Genomic DNA, 27,454 nt, shown 5'->3' with positions numbered 1-27,454 from the left:
AAAAACGGATGAAATAACAGATGTAATCGGATGAAAAAGCAGATGAAAAAATGGGTATAAACTCTTCCATTTTTTCTTTCAAAAAATGTGACTGAACTGAGGAACAAACACAGACCCATAACTGACCTTAGGGTGGCACCGAAGCTTCAAAATTTTTGGCATCATGCCTCGCTATTTTTTTCAGTAACATTTTTTTTTTGGATCCGTTACAAGGTTGCCTTTCTGAAGAACCTGCCAATAAGAGCTTTTTATGTCGCAGGTTGAAAGCAAAAAGCTACTTCCTCGCAATTAGTAGCAGCTTTTTCAGTTGGCCCTTGGGTTGTCCATCTTGTCCACTTGTGTCCCTTTAATCGGACTTAGGGACCCAAGCCCAGTTAAAGGGACGCAAGCCTTTTATGACCTCACGTAACGGTTTGGTCACATATGTCGGGTGAGAACACAACCGGTGAATCATTTCGTATCACAACACTAGAAGGAATGTCAAAGTCTCGGATTAATGAAGGACATCGATGCAGCAGAAGCGCAATTACATTGTCACTTTTAATTTGTTGCTGGACTGTATTTTATTTCAATCAAAAAATTTGATATCATTTCTTATTGCAATTGTTAGTGGAGCGCGACACTATTTTTGATTTTTTTTTTGGACAGTAATTTGGCAGTGAATGTATAGCGCAGATAACATACCGGTTCACCGGGAGGTCCTGGCTCTCCTGGGTTTCCTGGGAAGCCCTAGAAACAAGGGAAGAATAATTCATTAACTCAAATCTTGTTTAACAGACTTCAGATCACATCTAATAAATTATGGAAAGAGACTTTATACTGTGTAAATTAGAGAAATACTTATTAAAAAAAAATTTGAAAAATTAAAAAAAGGTTGCCAGCTGTAGGAAATAACAAGAGACTCTACTTTCCTAAGTAAACTCTGACATGAATAATTTTGCTCTAAAGCATACAATTGCAGATATTTCTCCTAATTAGTTGAGTCAGTTTGTTTTCTTTAGCTGCGGAGAACTTGCTTTAAGTCCAAAGATAAAAGGAACGCGGATGAGTTATTTCAGAATATACGCATCTAAGAACCAGGTCTGGAGACCAATAGCTCTAGGTTTTTAAATATGTTTCAAGCCTTATTCTTGAATTGATTTAGTTTAGTATGTATGGATGGAAATTGAAGTATCTTTTGTTGCTTCAGGACCCCTTCATATGTGTGCATCCCATAATGCAATAGGTTTTTGTGGATGAACGTACTGGTGGGGCACCTTATAGAGACACTATTCAGATGTCCCTTTAAGAGCATAACTGTGCCAAATAAAACAAAATCGTAGTTTATTCTTGGACACCAGTATGCCCTCTCAGAAGTTGAGAGGCTGAGAAGTAGACAGGGCAACAACTAACAGACTTCAGATCTATGACCCTTACTCTCAAGCCAAGGAGTCTGTTTCAGTTGCATAGTTAGTCTGGCTGAAAAAAGAGAAAAGTCCATCCATTTCAACCATAGAAAAAAAAAGTTATAATCCTACACCCACAGTTGATCCAGAGTGTGACAGGAGTGACTTTTGGGGGTGGGGGGACCTCTGTATCATCTTCCCAAATTCCCATTATGTTTAAGGCACCCTGTGCCTGTTAAGGGGTACAGGGTGTGTATGTGAATGTCTGAGTCTTGTGTATAGTGTGCGTTCCTTAGTTCTCGGCCACATGGCTGTCCATTGTCTGTTTGCCATGTGCTACCCCCCATTGTGCTGTGTCTTTCTGTCCAGCCAACTATTATGGGATGTACTGTTTGTGTATTGGTGTGGGGGTTGGTCAATGTCCTTTGCCATGTGTTTCATCCCATTGTTCTGTGTCTTGGTGGGATGGGGAAGGGTGATGATGTATTTCCTGTTCCTGGTTGTGTTTCCCCGCCCTCTGTATATATCCTGTGGTTTGTGTAAAATAAAATGGAGTTGGCTTCCTGTTTTAAGAAGAGCTGGGTGCTGTCTTTTTCCTGAGGGATTTCAAGGGTGTGGTCCGTGGATGGTGTTCGGACAGGGGAAGCTGCGGTATAACGGAATATACCCAAGTGCGGTCGGGTACCGGTTCCATTACACAGAGGAAGGCAAAAAAAAAAACAGCAAAGCATGGTCCAAATTGCTCCGCTTGGGGAAAAAAATTCCTTCCTGATCCCCGAGAGGCAATCGGATATTCCCTGGATCAACTTTACCTATAAAAGTTGAAATAAGTAACACCATGCATTATCCTTCATAAGAATGCCTGACATTTACCCAGGGGTGTATTTACCACAAGGCAAACATGGCACTTGCCTAGGGCGGCATTCTTCAGAGGGGCAGCACCCTCCCAGGAAGAAGGAACATATGTAGTATGGGGACCATGTGGGATCCGACAGAGGCTGCGGGCTGCTTATTGGTGTATGCAGAGCCTGACTCCCATTCCCAGGGAAGCCCGTAGCTGTGAAAGTGAGTGTCTTTCTCTCTGTTGTTGGGGGAGGGGGTGGGTGAGTGTTAGTGGAAGGCTCTCTCGGGTGGGGGGGAGCAGGAGTGTTGTTGGTCACTGTCAGGCTCTCTCCATGGGGGGCGCTGTTGGTCGGTGTCAGGCTCTCTCTGACGGGGGGGAGGGGGTCTCTGATTTTTGTGTTGCCTAGGGCAGCACAAAACCTAAATACAGCTCTGCAGTTACCATTATTTATGACTAAATATTCAGACTGGAACATACCCAAACCCATGGCTCTGCTCCAGACTTGCACCTTTCAATCCACATGGACAACCTAGGTGCAGGCTACCATACAAAAAACTGGTCACCTACCCAGATCTATAACTGGCTTTTTAAACAGTGAACATGGAAGGCGTCACTACGTGAAAAAGTAAAAAGTAGGGCTATCCAGTTCAACTTGCCAGCCTACCCCAGTCTAATCATGGCTATTGTCGGCAAGGAACATGGATGGGTATAACTTATCAACAGAGGGGGATAAGAAAAGTCAGTTCAATCTTCCAGCCAGTTAGCCAACTATCAAAAACCAAATTAACCTATCTAAGAACATGTGTTTAAAAACAGGGGTTTAGTTAGCACACATTTGCAAATACATACGTAAGCCACAGAGCCACGTCACGGCACCCTGAATATCTGTGGTCCTAACTCTATAAATCTTGAGAGTCCTCACAGTGGAGGCACATGCATTTAAATGGATAGAAACAAGGCTACCATAGCCCATCTCAGGGGCGGACTGACCATTGGGAAACTCGGGCACTGCCCGAGGGCCCGGGGTCAGTAGGGGGACCCATGAGATGTCCCTGGTACCTTTCATAGGCTTTTTTAGGTGTGGTTTGAGTGTGGGCGAGGACACAGGGGGCCCCATGATCCCCTATTGCCCGGGGGCCCCATGTGTTGTTAGCCTGCCCCTGGCCCATCTCCAGTCTAAGTCAAGAATAAATATAAGCTGCATTCCAAAACCTACCTATTCTTTCTATATTTAAGTAAAAAAAAAAATTAAACTGCATACGTTGAAGTCCCCTATACTTCCCCTATCCTTGTGAGCAAGCCAGCAGAGGTGAAACAGGTCAAGGAAGGTGCTTTTGGGTGGAGACATCAATGTATGTAGTTTAATAGAGAGAAGAGCTAAGTTTTAGAGTACCGCTTAAATATTAACTCTTGAATAACACCAATTGTTAGTAATAAATGTATTATCGAGCTTATAAAGCCAACGAGTGTAACCATTTACCTTCCGTTTTTTTAATTAATTATCTCTGATAACATGCCACACTTTCCCTGTTCAAAACCTGTCTACAGTAAGTTAGGAAACCAGCATCCATTTTTTAAATAAACTGCAGGCTGTTCTTTCTAAAGACATGAATGTATTCCACATAATGCTAGATGAATTCATTTCAGACATTTGATGGCCCATAATACTATTGGTATCAGTGGCCATTTCCCCTACTGTAGCTACTAGATTTCAGCTGTTTAGATTAATGTGCATGGTTGGATGCTGTGGGTTGTTGTCAGGGGCGGACTGACCATTTGGAAACTAGGGCACTGCCCGAGGGCCCAGAGTCAGTAGGGGGCCCCATGAGATGCCCCTGGTACCTTTTTCATAGGCTTTTTTGAGTTTGGGCAAGGACACAGGGGCCCCATGATCCCCTATTGCCCGGGGGCCCCATGAGTTGTCAGTCTGCCCCTGGTTGTTGTACTCTCATTTATTACAAATGAAATAAAATAAAATGAATGACGATACTTACATCTTGTCCTGGTGGACCTTGAGGACCTGGTGTACCAATAAGACCTCTATTACCCTGTAAATATTAAAAAATATCATTATAAAAAATGTATGTATATCTCCTTCCACAACCAAATATAAATTATGTAGAGAGGTATTTAAGCCCACACACTGTTAGGAAAAGGATGGATTAATTAGTAGTAGATGTAACACTGCCAACCTGTCTTTGTCCGCTATTACCAAGATTGAGTGTGTCCTTCTCTCTCCCCGCGTTCCAGTGTGTCATTGTTCTCTATCCCCACATTCCAGTGTGTCATTGTTCTCTATCCCCAAGATTCAGTGTGTCATTGTTCTCTATGCCCAAGATCCAGTGTGTCATTGTTCTCTATGCCCAAGATTCAGTGTGTCATTGTTCTCTATGCCCAAGATCCAGTGTGTCATTGTTATCTATGCCCAAGATCCAGTGTGTCATTGTTCTCTATGCCCAAGATCCAGTGTGTCAATGTTCTCTATGTCCAAGATCCAGTGTGTCAATGTTCTCTATGCCCAAGATCCAGTGTGTCATTGTTCTCTATGTCCAAGATCCAGTGTGTCAATGTTCTCTATGTCCAAGATCCAGTGTGTCATTGTTCTCTATCCCCACATTCCAGTGTGTCATTGTTCTCTATGTCCAAGATCCAGCGTGTCATTGTTCTCTATCCCCACATTCCAGTGTGTCATTGTTCTCTATCCCCAAGATCCAGTGTGTCATTGTTCTCTATCCCCACATTCCAGTGTGTCATTGTTCTCTATCCCCAAGATCCAGTGTGTCATTGTTCTCTATGCCCAAGATCCAGTGTGTCATTGTTCTCTATGCCCAAGATCCAGCGTGTCATTGTTCTCTATCCCCACATTCCAGTGTGTCATTGTTCTCTATCCCCAAGATCCAGTGTGTCATTGTTCTCTATGCCCAAGATCCAGTGTGTCATTGTTCTCTATGCCCAAGATCCAGCGTGTCATTGTTCTCTATCCCCACATTCCAGTGTGTCATTGTTCTCTATCCCCAAGATCCAGTGTGTCATTGTTCTCTATCCCCAAGATCCAGTGTGTCATTGTTCTCTATGCCCAAGATCCAGTGTGTCATTGTTATCTATGCCCAAGTTCCAGTGTATCATTGTTCTCTATGCCAAGATCCAGTGTGTCATTGTTATCTATGCCCAAGTTCCAGTGTATCATTGTTCTCTATGCCAAGATCCAGTGTGTCATTGTTCTTTATGCCCAAGATCCAGTGTGTCATTGTTCTCTGTGTCCAAGTTCCAGTGTATCATTGTTCTCTATGCCAAGATCCAGTGTGTCATTGTTCTTTATGCCCAAGATCCAGTGTGTCATTGTTCTCTGTGCCCAAGTTCCAGTTTTCTATTCATAAGATCCAGTGTGCCATTTTTCTCTATCCGCAAGTATCAACATGCCATTGTGCTGTGTCTCCAAGAGCCAATTTGTCATTGTTATGCATCCCCCAAATGCTAGCATGTCATTGTTCTGTATCCCCATTATCCCTAAGCACCAATGTGCCATTGTTTTGTACCCCCAAGTGCCAGGGTGTCATTATTCTTTATCTCCAACTATCAATATGTAATTGTTCTGTATGCCTGTATGTCCAAGTGATAGTGTGTCATTTTTTTAATCTCCAAATACCAGTATGCCATTGTTCTGTGTCTCTATGGGCCAATGTGTCATTATTCTGTATCCCCAAGTGCCAGTGTGTCATTGTTCTGGAATTCAACATAACAGGGTGCCATCGTTCTGTACTTACAAGATCCATTGTGTCCTTGTTCTGTATCTCTAAGTGCCAGTAAACCATTGTTCTGTATCTCTAAAGGCAACGTGTCATTGTTTGATATATTTAAGCACCAGTATGGTATTGTTCTGTATGTCCAAGTGCCAGTTTAGAATCATCCTGTACCCCCAAGTGCCAGTTTGTTAGTGCCCTGTGCCTTCAAGTGTCAGTGTATCGTTATGTACCCCCAAGTGCCAGTGTGTTATTATTCTGTTTCTTCAAGTGCCAGTTTGTCTTTTTCCTGTACCCCTAAGTGCCACTGTATCATTGTTCTGTACCCCCAAATGCCAGCATATCATTGTTCTGTATCCCCAAGAGCCAGTGTATCATTGTTCTGGTATTCAAAGTGTCAATGTGTCATTGTTCTGTACTCCCAAGTGCCAGTATATCATTGTCTTGTACCCCAAGTGCCAGTATATCATTGCCCTGTACCCCCACATGCATATATCATTGCTCTGTACCCCCACCTGCCAGTATATCATTGTCCTGTACCCCCAAATGCCAGTGTGTCATTGCCGTGTACCCCCACATGCCAGTATATCATTGCCCCGTACCCCCATGTGCCAGTATATCATTGTCCTGTACCCCCAAGTGCCAGTATATCATTGTCCTATACCCCCAAGTGTCAGTGTGTCATTGTCCTATACTCCCAAGCACCAGTATATCATTGTCCTGTACCCCCACGTGCCAGTACATCATTGCCCTGTACCCCCACGTGCCAGTATATCATTGTCCTGTACCCCACGTGCCAGTATATCATTGTCCTGTACACCCAAGCGCCAGTATATCATTGTCCTGTACCCCCAAGTGCCAGTATATCATTGTCCTGTACACCCAAGCACCAGTATATCATTGTCCTGTACCCCCAAGTGTCAGTATATCATTGTCCTGTACCCCCAAGTGTCAGTGTGTCATTGCCCTGTACCCCCAAGCGCCAGTATATCATTGTCCTGTACCCCCAAGCGCCAGTATATCATTGTCCTATACCCTCAAGTGCCAGTGTGGCATTGTCCTGTACCCCCAAGCACCACTATATCTTTGTCCTGTACCCCCAAGTGTCAATGTGTCATTGTCCTGTACCCCCAAGTGTCAATGTGTCATTGTCCTGTACCCCCAAGTGCCAGTATATCATTGTCCTATACCCCCAAGTGCCAGTATGTCATTGTCCTGTACCCCCAAGCACCAGTATATTATTGTCCTATACCCCCAAGTGCCAGTGTGTCATTGTCCTGTACCCCCAAGTGCCAGTGTGTCATTGTCCTGTACTCCCAAGTGCCAGTATATCATTGTCCTGTACCCCAACATGCCAGTATATCATTGCCCTGTACCCCCACGTGCCAGTATATCATTGTCCTGTACCCCCACATGCGTATATCATTGTCCTGTACCCCCACGTGTCAGTATATCATTGTTCTGTACTCCCATGTGCGTATATCATTGTCCTGTACCCCCACGTGTCAGTATATCATTGTCCTGTACCCCATGTGCGTATATCATTGCCCTGTACCCCCAAGTGTCAGCATATCATTGTTCTGTACTCCCATGTGCGTATATCATTGTCCTGTACCCCCACGTGTCAGTATATCATTGTCCTGTACCCCATGTGCGTATATCATTGCCCTGTACCCCCAAGTGTCAGCATATCATTGTTCTGTACTCCCATGTGCCAGTATATTATTGTCCTGTACTCCCACGTGCGTATATCATTGCCCTGTTACCCCCAAGTGCCAGTATATCATTGTTCTGTACTCCCATGTGCGTATATCATTGTCCTGTACCCCCACGTGTCAGTATATCATTGTTCTGTACTCCCATGTGCGTATATCATTGCCCTGTACCCCCAAGTGTCAGCATATCATTGTTCTGTATTACCAAGTGCCAGCGTGTCATAGTTCTGTATCTTTGAGTGCCAGCGTGACATAGTTCTGTATCTTTGAGTGCCAGCATGGCATTGTTCTCAATCCCCAATTGCCAATGTATCATTTTTCTGTATCTGAAAGTATCACTGTATCATTTTTGTTGGTCTCCAAGAGTCAATGTGTCATAATTCTGTATCTCTCAGAGTCAGTGTGTCATTGTTATATATTTTCAAGTACCACTGTGTCACTGTTCTGTATCCCTAAGTGCCAGTATAGGAGTGTTCTGTACACCCAAGTGCCAGTGTGTCATAGTTATGTATCTTTGAATGCCAGCATGTTATTGTTCTCTATCCCCATGCTTCAGCATGTCATTGTTCTGTATCTTCAAGTGGCAGTATGTCATCGTATCGCATCCTTAAGTGCCAATGCAGCATTATTCTGTATCCTCAGGTGCTAACATGCCTACCAGTTGAGAATAAGTTGTGATGATCTATTTTTTTTTTTGGAATGCTTTTTAATGGAAGAGAAGTAAGAAAATGCAACATATATCTACTATATGTACGACACAAATGATTTGATGCTTAAAAGACATCCATGCAATGAAAATGTAATTCTTTGCTTTCCGCTTTGACAAATGTAACAACAGAATGGAGATATAAACGGCAAGTCCAGATAAAAGCAGAATAGATTTGGTCTGTGTTTCGTATAATCCGACACGCTTGTTTAAAAGGAGATTTTTACTACTGTTTGAGGACTACAATAAAATAATCTCCTTGGCTTGCCTTCAGGAAGTAATTGGGAGAGACATTCACTACTCTATAATATTTTACATTTACTGCAAGTAGCAAACTTTAAAGTGCAGAGTGTTAGTTTTCAGACTTCTGACTACATAAAATTTACAATCGAAATGGAAATACAGAGAGCTTAGAACTATGGAAATGAGGGACAATAAAAGTATTTGCACAAAACAGCAGTATTAAGATACTTCAAGGAAAGGAACTCCAACTTGGGTAAAAATGTGTTTAGCATGCTCATCTTGTGAATATCATTTCGGATTTTATCAAAAAATGTGACTAAAAGCTTACAGTTTATACAATTTGAGGTTTTATGCTGACCTTCTTATCCTGTCCTCCTACGGTCTGCCCAATATGTACCATTATACAGCCCTGGAGGGGGTTCCTTTCCTCATCTGGCATAAATTAGAGTGTCTATACCAGGGGTGGGCAAACTTTTTGACTTGAGGGCCGCAATGGGTTCATATATTGGACCCGGGGGCCGGACCAAGAGTAGATGAATGATGTGTATGTGTGAATTAATATAAATTAAATTAAAATTTGTAACATTAAATGTTTAGAATAATTGAAGGTAGAAAAGCATAAAAAGAGTTATTGTACAAAACTTTTATGCCCCCCACTAGCTGCTGGCCGGCCCAGCCACTACCATCCATAGTAAGTATAGTAATATTCCCCCATAGTAAGCATAGTAATTAATCCCCCATATAGTAATTCATCCCCCATATAGTAATTCATCCCCCATATAGTAATTCATCCCCCATAGTAATTCATCCCCCATATAGTAATTCATCCCCCATAGTAATTCATCCCCCATAGTAATTCATCCCCCATATAGTAATTCATCCCCCCTATAGTAATTCATCCCATATAGTAATTAATCCCCCATATAGTAATTCATCCCCCATATAGTAATTCATCCCCCATATAGTAATTCATCCCCCATAGTAATTCATCCCCCATATAGTAATTCATCCCCCATATAGTAATTCATCCCCCATATAGTAATTCATCCCCCATATAGTAATTCATTCCCCATATTAATTCATCCCCCATATTAATTCATCCCCCATATAGTATTTCATCCCCCATATAGTATTTCATCCCCCATAGTACTATTCCCCCCCAAGTAGTAAGCCAAGTCCCCCCTGTGTCAATTTACTTACCTTTGCTCCGCGCGTTCCTCTCGCCGTGTTCCCACGCCGTTCCGGTCTTCAGGGCGGACTGTGAGAGGAGCCTAGCTCCCCTCACGTTCGTCACGCTGCCCCGCCTACACACATCCCGACAGCCAATGTTTGCCTGCCCTGGCTGTTTCCGCGGGCCGGATTAAAAGGTCCGCTGGGCCGTATACGGCCCGCGGGCCGTAGTTTGCCCATTGCTGGTCTATAGCCAATTAGTTATGGGTATGGAGAAGGATTGGAACTTCTGCCAGGTCCTGTCATATTACACAGTATACATCATGTGAACTGATGAACAATCTCACCCAGCTTAGTAATGGTAGATGAACCTGGCATCTAAATTCCCCCACAGAGATTCATCTACCGTTATCAGGTTGGGTTCATATGCACATGCATATCGGATGGTTGGTTGTTTTGTGGAATGATACTTACCACTGTGAGGTGAAGCTCACCTAACTTCCATAATCCAATCATGTGCAAGCAAAAATGTGTTTTTTTCCCCTGCATATGATTGGATAGTCTTTGCAAAGTGAAATTTCACCACATTCACTAAGCTCTAGAGAAAATTCTCTTGCAAGGCACCATTTTCTTTGCAGTAAGAACAGCCTATTTGCCTTTAGAAAGTCAACCCCAACATTTGTGGTGATTGAACTTTATCTTCATACTGGCTTCATATAAATATGATGCTTATTCATATTTAATATGTGTGCCACATTTATTGCTTTGGACTTGTTTGCATTTGAAGTGTCTGATGGTGCAAGCATTCCACTTATCATGCACTGAAGCAGGATTTGTTAATCCATAGTTGCCTATTCACCCTGACGGCCACAAACAATGATATTTTTCCTATACTGGCACCTGTCAGGAATGGACACGCCAATAGTGGTAGGACTCACCTGCCTTGTGGGTTGCAGTACCAGGACTGGCCAGCGGGTGCTCTCAGCAACCAGAGGCTCACTCCGGCAATTAGCCACCACCTGGGGCTGATTGCAGGTGGTGTATTTAAGGGATGGCCAGACCTGCAGTCTGTGCCTTGTTGTACTGTTTGCTTGGCCCTGGTTTCCTGATCCTGTTACTTCTGTCCTGACTCTGCTTGAACTCTGCCTGTACTGACCTCGGCTAGTCCTGACCACTCTCCCGCCTGCTCCTGGTACTCCGTTTGCCCGTTTGCTACCGACCCGGCCTGCCTGACTACTCTTGTATTGTATGTTTGTTATCTGTTGGAGGTTTGGTTCAGTTTGTTTGCACTGTGTTTATGTTTAGTTTTGCACTGCGTTTGTATTGTTAGTCTTAATAAATTATATTATTTACTATATCTGAAGCCTGCGTTTCCCTGTGTCAGTCCACACACTTCTGGTCATACCCGCATCCCTGACAGCACCATTGTATAAAAATATATACTAACGTTTGCTGAATACATCTAAACAAGCCTTTCTAAACCTTTTTACTCCATATGAACCCTTGAAATAATTTTCAGGTCGCAGGAAACCCCTAATAAGAATAGTATATCAGGAGTGATTAGGAAAATTCCCCTTACATCAGTGTTTTGTGGGAAGAGTAAACCCCTTACAGCGGTAATTGAAATGTCACCCTTACAGTCAGCTAAAAATATCGTTGGTGTCATGCTACTGGCCAAATGGGTATGGACCTGGAAATATGAAGGTGCCATCAGATAATAGATCAATTAGCCACAGCTCAAGGAACCCCTAGCAACCTCTGGAGGAACCCTGATTGAGAATGGCTTACCTAATTATCTGTATTCAGAAGTACACCTTTTTGAAGGCATATATATCTGGATCCATTTATATACTGTGCTTGTATCCTTACCCTGTTGGGTTGGACTACTCTTGGTCACTGGGAAAATGCCCCTTACATTGGTGTTCAGTGGAAAGAATGAGCCCCTTACATTGGTGTTCAGTGGAAAGAATGTCCCTTACATTGGTGATCAGTGGGAAGAATGTCCCTTACATTGGTGATCAGTGGGAAGAATGTGCCTTACATTGGTGATCAGTGGGAAGAATGTGCCTTACATTGGTGATCAGTGGGAAGAATGCTCCTTACATTGGTGATCAGTGGGAAGAATGTCCCTTACATTGGTGATCAGTGGGAAGATTGTCCCTTACATTGGTGATCAGTGGGAAGAATGTGCCTTACATTGGTGATCAGTGGAAAGAATGAGCCCCTTACAGTGGTGGTTGGAATGCCACCCTTACGGTTAGCTAAAAAGATAATTGGAGTCATGCTATTGGTCAAATGGCAATTGACCGGGAAATATGAAGGCACCATCAGATGGCACATCAATTAGCCACAGCTCAAGGAACCCCTAGCAATCTGTGAAGGAACCCTGATTGAAAATGGCTGATTTAGACTATCTGGATACACAAATACTCTTTATTGAAGGCATATCTAACTGGATCTGTTTCTATACTTGTATTCTTACTCTGTTGGTTTGGACTACCAACAGTCATAAGGAAAATGCCTCCTACATTGGTGTTCAGTGGGAAGAATGAACTCCTTACAGTGGTGGTTGTAATGCCACCTTTATGGTCAGGTAAAAAGATCATTGTTGTCATTCTACTGGAAAAGTGGGGATGGACCTGGAAATATGAAGGCACCATCAGATGGTAGATCAATTAGCCACAGTTCAAGAAACCCCCAACAACCTCTGGAGGAACCCTGCTTTAGAGTGGCATATCTAGACTATCTGTATTCACAAATATCTTTTATTAAAGGTGTATCTATCTGCATCCATTTATATACTTGTATACTTACCCTGTTGGATTGGACTACCCTCAGTCTTTTGGAAAATGTCCCCTAAATTGATGGTCAGTAGGAACACTCCCTTACAGTGGTGGTTGGAATGCCACCCTTATGGTCAGCTAAAAAGATTATTGCTGTCATGCTGTTGGCTAGGTGGCAATGGAAAATATGGGAATACGAAGGTACCATCAAATAGTAGATCAATTAGCCACAACTCAAGGAACCCCAAGCTACCTGCAGAGGAATCCTAATTAGGAATGTTTTTTCTAGACTATCTGGATACACCCTTACTATTTATTGAAGCATAGCTATTTGGATACATTTATACACTTGTATTTTTACCTTGTTGGGTTGGACTACCATAGGTCAATAGGAAAATGCCCCTTACATTGGTGTTCAGTGGAAAAAAAAAACTACCCCCTTACAGTGGCGGATGGAATGGCACCCTTACAGTCAGCTAAAAAGACCACTGATGTCATGGTATTGGCAAAATGGGGATGGACCTGGAAATACAAACGCACCATCAAATGGTAGATCAATTAGCCACTGCTAAAGGAATCCCTTGCAACCTCTGGAGGAACCATGACCATGGCTGATGTAGGCTGCCTGGATACACAAGTACTCTTTATGAAAGTATACGTATCTAGATCCATCTATATGCATGTATTCTTACTTTGTTGGGTTGGACTCCCCTTGCCTTCACTACACTGACACAGTGTTATCGGTTATCATCTGGATAGAGTACCAAATAACTGAAAATGTTGTGGTTCTACATTCCATGTGCTTGATGTTTATGGGATTCATTCCCTACAGTCAATTTGATACGCTCTGATTTTACTGCCTTATATTTTGAGTTCTTCACTTGAACATGCCACATTGAACTCATTGACTACTACTTACGTATGTAGCACTGTATGTAACTGAATCAATACTCTTTTAAAAGGCTGATATTATGCAATGATTTATGGGTGTGAGATATTTATAATGGACATATTTATGGTGTCTGTAAATTGTTTAATGCTCCAGTTGATATTGCCGGGGCCCCATGATATTTTTCTCAGTGAATACTGCACTGTTCGTGAAGATTTAATTGATTTATTAAAAGTGATATTTTAATATAAATTTGCTGTAGTCCTAGATTTCATTCTCTTTTATACCTGAATATATTATATGCTCTCGAGTGGGTCTTACAGCAACCTTTATTTGAAAGGCTGTGGCAGAAAAATCTACCTAAGCGCATATTTAAAATATTACAACTAATCAAACACCAGACTTGAATGACTTCCGTTTGGTAAAGAAACTGATGATCTGAGATCTCATGACAGCAAGTCACGTGACCAAATGCCTAGATGTTTGATCACATGACTAATGCAACATTAGCATATTAACAGATCCGAAACCTGATCTTTCGCTTTAGCAGAGACCAAAGTGGATAAGGACTTCAATATTTCCACTACCATTTATGATTTTCAAAGCATGGTGGGCATGATAGAATGGGGGTCATACTTGAGAATAGTTCAGCTTTGATGATGTGCCTTTTACATACAGTCTGAAAATTTGAATGGATGTCGCCTTATAAATGTGACAGTATCTAAGATCATATAGTAGATGACACAGTAGGAAAATTCAACTGCTTTGGGGGAAGGGATGGGCAAATTTTCCACACAGAAAGGCAAATCAATTTAAATCCCAACTGAACTTTCAGACCTTTTAATCTCCTTATAAATCTGACCACGATGCGTTATGATTTGTGACTGATTTACTTGAAAATGCCTTTTTCACTTACTAAAATATTGTTTCCATCCCTCACACTGCGGTGCTCTGTGCTGGCAGAGCTGAGTAATAGCCACACCCCTCAGCAAATGTCAGGGTCCTGTCCACAGCAGAAGTTCTGGCATTTCTGCCAATACTCAACATGGCTGCAGAAGGACACATCAGCCTCAGTCTGGTGCCAGACGGCCTTTATAAGGAGATTCATCACTTCCTCTGGTTGCTGGATGATCTCTAGCTCCCTGTGGTTTGTTCCTGTTTCCTGTGACTTGTGACTTCTTGATTCCAACCTGGCTTGTCCTTGGACCTGTCTGCTCTACTGACCCCCTCATCTGACCTCGGCTTGGCTAAAGGATACTCTCTCTCTCGCTCCTCCGTGTATGACCTCGGCTATCCCACCTGACCATGTCTGTTCTGTTTCCCACCTGGTACCTGACCTGGGCTCGAACTGACTAACCAGCAAACATCCAAATCCCGGAAGGCTTGCATACCACGCACAGGTGCCTCCAGTCTGAGACCTATCCCCGTGCACCAGCGGTGCTCCTAAGTGGACCACCAACCAGCACTCCTACAGGCGACCTGTGCAACTTTGGGCCTGACTCCCACTGTCCCACTCTCAGGGGAGTCCGGAACTTAGCCGCAAGGGAAGCCCTCTCTCCACTGGCCTCCATCATCAGGTACCTGATAGTCCGGAAAAGTGTTCTCACAGATTTGTACAGCAATAAAGGGGAAGGGGAATACCGGACCAGGTCTGTTACTCAGACTCAGGTCAAACACTGGTAATAGGTGCACACGGTCAAACACTAGTACCTATTCGACTGCTCAGTCATATTTAGACACCCTGTACAACTGCTGTAATGGGAATAAGGAGGTAAGGTTATGAATTATGAGGTTGTTAGTAGAAGGCTTAAGGTTTAGGATTAGTCCATGCATTCTTCTTTTTTCAATAAATACCTGTTCCCCTTTTTCTCCTGTAGGTCCTATAGGGCCCTGCAAGCAAAAAAAAAAGTGGTTGCAAATTGTTTAAATCTAAATTCAGCAAAGTGGTACATTGGTCAAAAGCAATGCGATCAGTTCACCAAAAGCCAATATCTGTTCTGGCAATGGCAGTGTGAGATTGTTTGAAACCAACAACAATCTTACACTGCCATTGCTTTCTGCATCGTGGAAAAAAAACCCGATTGTGTGGAGGAAACAATTCAACTACAAGAAGAACAGATAAGCTCCATGAACATTGTATTCTTGATGTTAATCAAAACCAGGACTCTAGCATTGCCAAGCATGAACTTGAACCACGTGGCCTACTGGATCCAGCCACAATATGCATGGCTACATTTTTAAAGGGTCACTTATCTAAAAAAATGGAACCTCAGCTCTTATATCTCAGTGACCCTGAAGACAATACCCCAAAACTTCAGCTCCACTCATTTGTCACTCTCGTTATATGGGGCGGGGTTCAGGGTCACTCTTCCTTTTGCAATTTTCATTGACCTTTTTCTGGGCCAGAAGTCAAATTGAGATATAAAAAAATCAAATTAATAGATCAACAAATGTAACAAACTCAAACAGCAAAAATGTAATATATTGTAGCTAGGGACGATGGTTCGTATTTAAGTGCGAACACAAGTCCTGATCAAACTTTAGCTGCTTTGCTGTTCAGATGAATGCAGGCACATTTATCCATTTGATACAGATTTTAGGGGGGGACCCCAAGCATAAAAAAGGGGTCAGGGTCCCCCTAAAAATCCATACCTGACTCCTAATTCTAATTTCGGCCAGGAAAGGGGCACCCCCTTTTCCCCCTCCAAACAATAGCAGACCACATGCCCCCAACATGGGGAGGGTGCCTTGCTAGGCAAAGCATCTTGCCCCAAGTTGAAGGAGACAAAGGCCCCTGCCTGGTGGCTGTGGGAATCTGCAAATAGGGGGCTTATCAGAATCTGGAATAAGGAGGCACTTAAATAGTGCCCCCTCCTAATTTTGTATGTAGTAGTGATGTCATTGACCATATATGGCCATGTCCATATATGGTTAATGACGTCACTGGAGAAACCCGGCCCCTTGTATAAAACAGCTGTCATCTGTAGTTCACAGAGGGGAGCTGGGCAGGGCTGATAACACTGGTTTTGATTTCAGTGCAGCAGGCAATGCGCAGGGGAAATTGAGAGCTAACTGGATTTCTGGGAGAATCAGCAGGTATTCTTAAGTATTTTCAGTGTTTTGAAGGAGATGAACCATGGGGTATATATTGTAGAGATGTAGTGACTTTTTTTTTTCGTTCTGATAGACACCCAAAGGATTAACTAAAATTCTGTATATGACTTACAGGAGTGCCATCAATGCCTATTCCAAGAGGTCCTCGGGCACCAGGTTGGCCAGGGAGACCTGGAGATCCTCGATCCCCCTATAACAAAATAAAAAATAAATTAAAAAAACACATTAGTATACCTAAATAGTGAATCTCAATGAAAATACAGGAGCTTTTATATTCATTTACATTTCCAAAAAACGCTACTGGTGGCTGGCTCCATTCATTCCCCCAAAAAGAAATGACTTCAGGTAAAATACTAGTTTTTACATACCAAGTTAGCAAGTTCTGCATCAATCGGATATTTAAGATGCATTTAAAATATACTTAAATTTTTATATAAAAATACAATTTTGATTAAAAATTATATATTTAAAATTATATACATTAACATTAGATTAATGCTTAGACTATAACTCCAGCCTTCAATCCAGTTATGAGGTCATCAAAAGTGTTAAAAACATTTTAAGCATGAATACCAAAGTCTTTCTTATATTAGTTTCTTGTAACCCTGCTGCACAAAAGCACTGCGATTTGGAAAGGTAAAGTCAACACTCCGAGCCACTGCATAGTGGTGGCAGCATAACACAATGAACCAGCTTACAGATGGGGTGAGTAAAAAAAGACCTAGTCAGTGTGTTGCTGCTCCTGCAATGAATATGGAAGCAGAGGTTCAACATATAAGTAATCTATCATATAGAAGTGTACAGTCTACTGTCTGCCCACCTGTACAGTCCACTGTCTGCCTACCTGTACAGTCTACTGTGTGCCCCCCTGTACAGTCTACTGTCTGCCCCCCTGTACAGTCTACTGTCTGCCCCCCTGTACAGTCTACTGTCTGCCTACATGTACAGTCCATTGCCCACCCACTGTACAGTCTACGGTTTGCTTACCTGTACAGTCCATTGCCCACCACTGTACAGTCTACTGTCTGCCCCCCTGTACAGTCTACTGTCTGCCCCCCCTGTACAGTATACTGCTTTCTCCCTTGTACAGTTTACTTCCTGCTCAACTGTACAGTCAACTGCCTGCCCACCTGCACAATCAACTGCCTGCCCACCTGTACAATCAACTGCCTGCCCACCTGTACAGTCTACTGCCTGCCCACCTGTACAATCAACTGCCTGCCCACCTGTATAGTCTACTGCCTGCTCACCTGTAAAATCTACTGCCTGCCCACATGTATGGTCTACTGCCTGCCCACCTGTACAATCAACTGCCTGCCCACCTGTACGGTCTACTGCCTGCTCAACTGTACAGTCAACTGCCTGCCCACCTGTACAATCAACTGCCTGCCCACCTGTACAATCTACTGCCTGCCCACATGTATGGTCTACTGCCTACTCACCTGTACAATCTTCCGTCTGCCCACCTGTACGGTCTACTGCCTGCTCACCTGTACAATCTACTGCCTGCCCACCTGTATGGTCTGCTGCCTACTCACCTGTACAGTCTGCTGCCTGCCCCCCTTTATGGTCTACTGCCTGCTCCCCTGTACAGTCTACCGCCTGCTCCTCTGTACAGTCTACCGCCTGCTCACATGTACAGTCTGCTGTCTGCTTACTGTACAGTCTGCTGCCTGCCCCCCTGTATGGTCTACTGCCTGCTCCCCTGTACAGTCTACCGCCTGCTCACATGTACAGTCTGCTGTCTGCTTACCTGTACAGTCTGCTGCCTGCCCCCCTGTATGGTCTACTGCCTGCTCCCCTGTACAGTCTACCGCCTGCTCCTCTGTACAGTCTACCGCCTGCTCACATGTACAGTCTGCTGTCTGCTTACCTGTACAGTCTGCTGCCTGCCCCCCTGTATGGTCTACAGCCTGCTCCCCTGTACAATCTACCACCTACTCACCTGTACAGCCTACGGCCTGCTCACCTCTACAGCCTACTGCCTGCTCATCTATACTGCCCATTGCTAAACAGCCCATTGCCTACCCTAGATTGTCTACTCCCTGCTAACCTGCACAGTCTGACGTCCAGCTGATTCCCAGCAGCCTTCCTTCACAACATGCTGGGTTTGCTCAAATGATCCCTCCTTTATTTTTGTGCTCCTTTTACTTCATTTAAAGAGCTTTTTCAACCCCATCGATCTACTTTCCTTCTACACAGCTTGAACACAAAATCCCAGCCGTCCTCTGCAACAGAACATTTCATTTTGGTGAGATATTTTCAAAGCATATTTTAGAATAAAGGGAAGCAGATGCTGGTGATTTACTTTTCTTTAATGACAACACTGAGACTACTTTGGGTGGGTGTTCATAAGGAAGACCCTTCAAGTAAACCAGGGGTCTCCAAACTATGGCCCATGGGCCAGATCTGGCATGCCACTAGATTTTATCTGGTGCTGTGACGTAAGAGGGGAGTTTGATGAGGACTCAGTAAGGGGGGACTCTAATGTAGATTCTCATATAAGGGGGACTCTGATTTGAGGGGGGCTTGGATGGGGACTCTGATGTGGGGGGGGATTCTGATATAAGGGAGTAGTCCGATGTAAGGGGTCCTCTGATTGGGACCCTGATGTAAAGGGGGATTCTGAAGGGGTCCATGATGTAAGGGGGGACTCTGATGTAGGGGGATTCTGATTTAAGGGAGTAGTCTGATGTAAGGGGTACTCTGATGACCCCGATGTAAAGGGAAACTCTGCTGGGGACCCTGATGTAAGGGGGGACTCTGATGGGGTCCATGTTGTAAGGGGGGACTCTGATGGGGTTCATGTTGTAAGGGGGGACTCTGATGGGGTCCATGTTGTAAGGGGGGACTCTTATGGGGTCCATGTTGTAAGGGGGGACTCTGATGGGGTCCATGTTGTAAGGGGGGACTCTGATGTAAGTGGGGGATTATGATTTAAGGGAGTAGCATGATGTAACGGGTACTCTGATGAGGACCCTGATGTAAAGGGGGAGCTTTGATGGGGACCCTGATGTAAAGGGGGGCTCTGATGAGGTCCAAGATGTAAGGGGGGCTCTGATGTGGACTCTGATGTAGGGGGATTCTGATTTAAGGGGTACTCTGATAAGGACCCAGATGTAAAGAGGGAACTCTGATGGGGACCCTGATGTAAAGAGGGGGGCTCTGATTGGGACCCTGATGTAAGGAGAGATTTTGATGGAGACCATGGTGTAAGGGGGTACATTGATGGGGACCCTGATGTAAGGAGAGACTCTGATGGGGATCCTGATGTAAGGAGAGACTCTGATGGGGATCCTGATGTAAGGAGAGACTCTGATGGGGATCCTGATGTAAGGAGAGACTCTGATGGTGACCATGGTGTATGGTGATACATCGATGGGGACCCTGATGTAAGGAGAGGCTCTGATGGGGATCCTGATGTAAGGAGAGACTCTGATGGGGATCCTGATGTAAGGAGAGGCTCTGATGGGGATCCTGATGTAAGGAGAGACTCTGGTGGGGACCATGGTGTAAGGAGAGACTCTGATGGGGACCATGGTGTAAGAGGATACATTGATGGGGACCCTGATGTAAGGAGAGACTCTGATGGGGACCATGGTGTAACAAGAGACTCTGATGGGGACCATGATGTAAGGAGAGACTCTGATGGGGACCATGGTGTAAGGGGATACAATGAAGGGCACCATGGTGTAAGGGGATAGAATGATGGGGACCCTGATGTAAGGAGAGACTCTGATGGGGACCATGGTATAAGGAGAGACTTTGATGGGGACCATGGTGTAAGGAGAGACTCTGATGGGGACCATGGTGTAAGGAGAGACTCTGATGGGGACCATGGTGTCAGGAGAGACTCTGTTCTAAGGGGGAACATTGATAGGGACTCTGATGTGCACATTTTTATTTGGAATTTCTTTGCTTCGTTTTACGAAGGGGGGGATATGATCTCCATGTATAATACATAAGGGGGGATATGATCTCCATGTATAATACATAAGGGGGGATATGATCACCATGTATAATACATAAGGGGGGATATGATCACCATGTATAATACATAAGGGGGGGATATGATCTCCATGTATAATACATAAGGGGGATATGATCTCCATGTATAATACATAAGGGGGGATATGATCACCATGTATAATACATAAGGGGGGATATGATCACCATGTATAATACATAAGGGGGGGATATGATCTCCATGTATAATACATAAGGGGGGATATGATCACCATGTATAATACATAAGGGGGGATATGATCACCATGTATAATACATAAGGGGGGATATGATCTCCATGTATAATACATAAGGGGGATATGATCACCATGTATAATACATAAGGGGGGATATGATCATCATGTATAATACATATGGGGGGGATATGATCTCCATATATAATACATAAGGGGGGATATGATCACCATGTATAATACATAAGGGGGGATATGATCTCCATGTATAATACATAAGGGGGGGATATGATCACCATGTATGATACATAAGGGGGGATATGATCTCCATGTATAATACATAAGGGGGGATATGATCTCCATGTATAATACATAAGGGGGATATGATCTCCATGTATAATACATAAGTGGGGATATGATCTCCATGTATAATACATAAGGGGGATATGATCTCCATGTATAATACATAAGGGGGGATATGATCTCCATGTATAATACATAAGGGGGGGATATGATCTCCATGTATAATACATAAGGGGGATATGATCTCCATTGCATAATACATAAGGGGGGATATGATCTCCATGTATAATACATAAGGGGGGATATGATGTCCATGTATAATACATAAGGGGGGGGATATGATCTCCATGTATAATACATAAGGGGGATATGATCTCCATGTATAATACATAAGGGGGGATATGATCACCATGTATAATACATAAGGGGGGATATGATCTCCATGTATAATACATAAGGGGGGATATGATCTCCATGTATAATACATAAGGGGGATATGATCTCCATGTATAATACATAAGGGGGGATATGATCACCATGTATAATACATAAGGGGGGATATGATCTCCATGTATAATACATAAGGGGGATATGATCTCCATGTATAATACATAAGGGGGGATATGATCTCCATGTATAATACATAAGGGGGGATATGATCTCCATGTAAAATACATAAGGGGGGATATGATCTCCATGTATAATACATAAGGGGGGATATGATCTCCATGTATAATACATAAGGGGGGGATATGATCACCATGTATAATACATAAGGGGGGATATGATCTCCATGTATAATACATAAGGGGGATATGATCTCCATGTATAATACATAAGGGGGATATGATCTCCATGTATAATACATAAGGGGGGATATGATCTCCATGTATAATACATAAGGGGGGATATGATCTCCATGTATAATACATAAGGGGGGATATGATCTCCATGTATAATACATAGGGGGGGGTATGATCTCCATGTGTAATACATAAAGGTGGATATGATCTCCATGTATAATACATAAGGGGGGGATATGATCTCCATGTATAATACATAAGGGGGGGATATGATCTCCATGTATAATACATAAGGGGGATATGATCTCCATGTATAATACATAAGGGGGATATGATCTCCATGTATAATACATAAGGGGAGATATGATCTCCATGTATAATACATAAGGGGGATATGATCTCCATGTATAATACATAAGGGGGATATGATCTCCATGTATAATACATAAGGGGGGATATGATCTCCATATATAATACACAAGGGGGGGATATGATATCCATGTAGAATACATAAGGGGGGATATGATCTCCATGTATAACACATAAGGGGGGATATGATCTCCATGTATAATACATAAGGGGGGATATGATCTCCATGTATAATACATAAGGGGGATATGATCACCATGTATAATACATAAGGGGGGGATATGATCTCCATGTATAATACATAAGGGGGGATATGATCTCCATGTATAATACATAAGAGGGGATATGATCTCCATGTATAATACATGAGGGGGGATATGATCACCATGTATAATACATAAGGGGGGATATGATCACCATGTATAATACATAAGGGGGGATATGATCACCATGTATAATACATAAGGGGGATATGATCTCCATGTATAATACATAAGGGGGATATGATCTCCATGTATAATACATAAGGGGGGATATGATCACCATATATAATACATAAGGGGGGATATGATCACCATGTATAATACATAAGGGGGATATGATCTCCATGTATAATACATAAGGGGGGATATGATCTCCATGTATAATACATAAGGGGGGATATGATCACCATATATAATACATAAGGGGGGATATGATCACCATGTATAATACATAAGGGGGGATATGATCTCCATGTATAATACATAAGGGGGATATGATCTCCATGTATAATACATAAGGGGGATATGATCTCCATGTATAATACATAAGGGGGATATGATCTCCATGTATAATACATAAGGGGGATATGATCTCCATGTATAATACATAAGGGGGGATATGATCACCATGTATAATACATAAGGGGGGATATGATCTCCATGTATAATACATAAGGGGGGATATGATCTCCATGTATAATACATAAGGGGGATATGATCTCCATGTATAATACATAAGGGGGGATATGATCTCCATGTATAATACATAAGGGGGGATATGATCACCATGTATAATACATAAGGGGGGGGGATATGATCACCATGTATAATACATAAGGGGGGATATGATCTCCATGTATAATACATAAGGGGGGATATGATCTCCATGTATAATACATAAGGGGGGATATGGTCTCCATGTATTATACATAAGGGGGGGATATGATCTCCAGGTATAATACATAAGGGGGATATGATCTCCATGTATAATACATAAGGGGTGATATGATCTCCATGTATAATACATAAGGGGGATATGATCTCCATGTATAATACATAAGGGGGATATGATCTCCATGTATAATACATAAGGGGGGATATGATCTCCATGCATAATACATAAGGGGGGATATGATCTCCATGTATGATACATAAGGGGGGATATGATCACCATGTATAATACATAAGGGGGGATATGATCTCCATGTATAATACATAAGGGCAGCAACTTCCCCAAAAAGCTCATTCGAGCTCCCTGCTTCCCCCGCTGGGTCTCCTGGAGGTTCCCCGCTCCTGCAGGAGGATTCACCTGTCCCCAGCAGGAGCAAGTCACCCCCTCAGTTGGAGTTGAGGAGGACCCGGCCGTCACATCCTTCATGCCGTAGTAGCACTTTTTGTCCCGTCTTCTTCCTCCAGAGCCACTCTTCATCCAAAGCCTAGAGCCGCCATCATCACCACCACTATGGTTATGGGGCATGGCATCCCCGGCACAGCCGGGGGGCATGTACAGGGCCGTGCCTGGAAAGGGAGATCACAGGTTGGGGAGGCTGCTGTGAGATCAGATCGGGGGAAGTGGGCATATAGTACATGTTACTGATCCTTTGGTACACAGCAACTGGGGGGGGGGGCGATTTTAGTGTTGCCTAGGACAGCACAAGGGGTAAATACACCACTGCACCCAAAGCAGCTGTCCCTCCTGCCCCCAGTCCCAGCAGTGCTCCTGTCCATGCAGACAGGGTTGTACTGTATGTCAGAGCTGTATAAATCCTAGTACTGGATGGACAGAAATATAAATCCTTTATCTAGTAAACAGTTTTTACATATGTATTATATCTCAGTTTTAGGACTCATGTACACTGCAGCTGATAACCTGACATTCAGGAGCTCTTCAGCGTTTTTTTCAGCAGCCCCAGAACTCTCCCTAATGTTTTCCTATGAGTCCATGTGAACATTGTTGTTTACAGTCAGTTGCGTTTACAGTCGTTTTTTTTTTTACGCAACAAACTTGCGTTCAGGAGTAGATTTTAGCAGTATTTCAAACGCAAAATGCTTGTAAACATGGTTAACCGCGTTTATAAGCGTTTGCATTTAGAAGCGTTTTTTTAACTGTTCCATGCCCAGATGCTGTCCGGAGCCTTTTTTCATCATCAGAAGTGCATGCAAAGCCTTTTCCATGTACTCAAATGGACCCGGTACACCAGCGCAGTCAGTTACAGGTTTTGCGTGATGGAAACAATGGTAGAACGCGCCGCATTATGCTCATGAAGGGATCCATAGTGAATACAACCAGAAAAGACAGGTCATCTCAACACATACTGCTCTCTCTGCTTCTGCTCTCTCTATTCCTCTCAAAATGTCTGAAATTGTTAATTATTTACTATTTTTCAGTGCATTCTGGGCCGTTTATAAAAGGCCTTCCCGCACCCTGCTTGTGCGCGCTCCCTGGAAGCACGCAGCACCGCGATCCGGTGCCCACTGTGTCCTCCGGACACAGTGAAACACCGATTGTCAGACGGGACCTCTGTACGAGGTCCCGATCATGTGATCACTGATTGGCCAATCAGTGATCACATGCAAAGTAGTAAGGAAGATTGTGACATCATTGCTTACTACGTGTGAAATCTGTGAATGATCACAGAGGTCACATGGTACAAGGCTATTCACAACAGCCTTGTACCATGTGACAAGCTGTGACCAATCACAGCTCACTCAGTAGGTCTCAATGGCTGCAAGAATGCAGTCAGAGAGAAGGAGAAATTATTGCTTTTACATCCTATATGGGTGTAAAAGCAATGTGTAAAAAAAAAAAAAATCACCCCCCACAAGTACTACAGTGTCACCAAAAAAATAAAAATGTAAAAATTATAATTTTTGGTTAGAAACCAATTTGGCCTTTTTTTTTTTTATTAAAAAGATAACGGAATAAATTTTGGCCAGGATTTATGATGAAATATTATTTATTTGCAAAATTTTATAAGAAAACACTTTTTTTCAAAATTTTGGGACTTTTTAATTTACATAGTAAAAAAATAAAAATCCCAGCGGTGAATAAATACCACCAAAATAAAGCTTTATCGGTCTCAAAAAAATGGTAAAAAATGCATATGGGTACAGTGATGCATGACCGCGCAATTGTCATTCAAAGTGTGATTGCGCTGAAAGCTGAAAATTGGCCTGGACAGGAAGGGGGTGAAAGTGTCCGGACTGGAAGTGGTTAAGAAGGTCTCCTGAGGTTATCTTTTAAAAATGCTTCTAAATGCAAACGTGCATAAACGCGGCTAAACAGACTTTTTTTACCTACGTTTTCCAGCAGTCAGCTTCCATCGTTCAGAAGAGTTTTCCAAGCGCCCTGTGTACATGAGCCCTTAGCAGGAGTCACACAACCCAAATGTATAGGCGGCAGGGGCAGACTGATCATTTGGAAACTCGGGCACTGCCCGAGGGCCTGGGGTCAGTAGAGGGCCCCATGAGATGCCCCTGGTACCTTTTTCATAGGCATTTTTGAGTTTGTGATGAAGCAGATCACATTACGATCTTTTGACCTATCAGATGTTCATTGTTGTAAGATTCTCTCAGTTTATGGAATAAACTTCACAAGATCTACAAGAGGTCTTCTGGATTGAGTCACTGACTGTGTTATCAACTAAGATTGGAGTTGTCGCTATCTCATCAAAACTGTAAGTTACAGAGATCACACTTTCAATGCTTAGATTGGAGAGACAGAACAGTCAAAAGAACTTTCCAGGCTCAGGGAACCATCACTGATTATTACTATATCAAAGCCTCATAGTACATTATTGTGATGGTCACTTAGAAGAATGTTTTGTTTTTTTTTCATTTTTGCCCATTGAGAAGATTATCCTACTTACAGATAGTTAAAAAGATCATTGTTCATATTGTCTACTCAACTGAGAAACAGACGTTGCTAATTGCTCAAGGAACCCTTAGTAACCTCTGGGGCCATGGAACCCTGAGCGAGAAAGGCTAATATACAGTATAAAAGAACTCTTCCTGCACTGTTTGGGAAAGGTAGACATGATCAGGGGCGGGCTGACCATTTGGAAACTCAGGCACTGCCCCAGGGCCCGGGGTCAGTAGGGGGCCCCATGAGATGCCCCTGGTACCTTTTTCATAGGCATTTTTGAATTTGGGCAAGGACACAGGGGCCCCATAATCCCCTATTGCCCGGGGGCCCCATGAGTTGTCAGTCCGCCCCTGATAGGCGGGGTGCACAAAGGACTGATATAAGCTGGATCTGATGTATACATTTCTATGTGACACAGACAGGTCAGTGTGCGATTTTTCTGTTCACTTCCGGGTGCCAAAGTTCTAATATTCTTTATCTCCAGACGTGTCCATATATATATATATATATATATATATAAATATATATATATATATATATATATATACATACATATACACACAGGTCAGAACAAATGCTTAGCTGGTTGTGGCGGCCTTGAAACTAAAGACAGTTTTAATGAATGCTCCAGGGGAGCAATTATGTAGAAAAATGAACACGTTGTACGCAGCGCTAATTACCCGAGTTTTTGCTCGTCTCTCCCTTTGTTCGGTCAGGAAAATGAATCATTCTGTAGACGTTCGGCATATATTAAACGTATTAATGCTTGCAACTCTGCATCCTGACTGATCCATTTCACCTCCTCCAATTCGTCTCAAAAGGCTTCTGATTTTAACATTTATAATGTGAATGAGCTCCTCGCTGCCGTCCGCGTCCTAAAAAGGCATCGCTAACTAGGAAGTCATGCGTCGGACTCATTGGAAGATGATGTATATGTCACCCACAGCCACTGATGTCACCCCCTCCAGCCAGAAATGAGCGAAACATCAAAAGTCTGCTGTGATTGGTGATCCGTGTTCTCCTTTATTCACATTCGCCAAGTGCTAATCTGATGGTAATTAAC

At 43.1% G+C, this 27,454-nt stretch overlaps 1 protein-coding gene across 1 annotated transcript in view; it reads right to left on the bottom strand.

The window, feature by feature from the left end:
- COL22A1 (collagen type XXII alpha 1 chain) overlaps window positions 1–27,454 on the bottom strand; it is a 665,084-nt gene that overhangs the window by 158,806 nt on the left and 478,824 nt on the right. Inside the window, exons 41-44 of the mRNA XM_089654647.1 lie at window positions 16,702–16,779; window positions 15,330–15,365; window positions 4,224–4,277; window positions 685–729 (exon numbers count right to left, since the gene is read on the bottom strand). Of these exons, the coding sequence (XP_089510773.1) occupies window positions 685–729; window positions 4,224–4,277; window positions 15,330–15,365; window positions 16,702–16,779 (213 nt within the window). The remainder of the gene's footprint in view (window positions 1–684; window positions 730–4,223; window positions 4,278–15,329; window positions 15,366–16,701; window positions 16,780–27,454) is intronic.

The sequence above is a fragment of the Staurois parvus genome, unplaced genomic scaffold (assembly GCF_062004578.1).
Source record: "Staurois parvus isolate SC_StPar_1 unplaced genomic scaffold, SC_StPar_1.0 ptg000783l, whole genome shotgun sequence".
In the NCBI taxonomy this organism is placed as follows: domain Eukaryota; kingdom Metazoa; phylum Chordata; class Amphibia; order Anura; family Ranidae; genus Staurois; species Staurois parvus.
The sequence above is the reverse complement of the archived record's forward strand: the minus strand, read 5'-3'. Positions and strand labels throughout refer to the sequence as shown.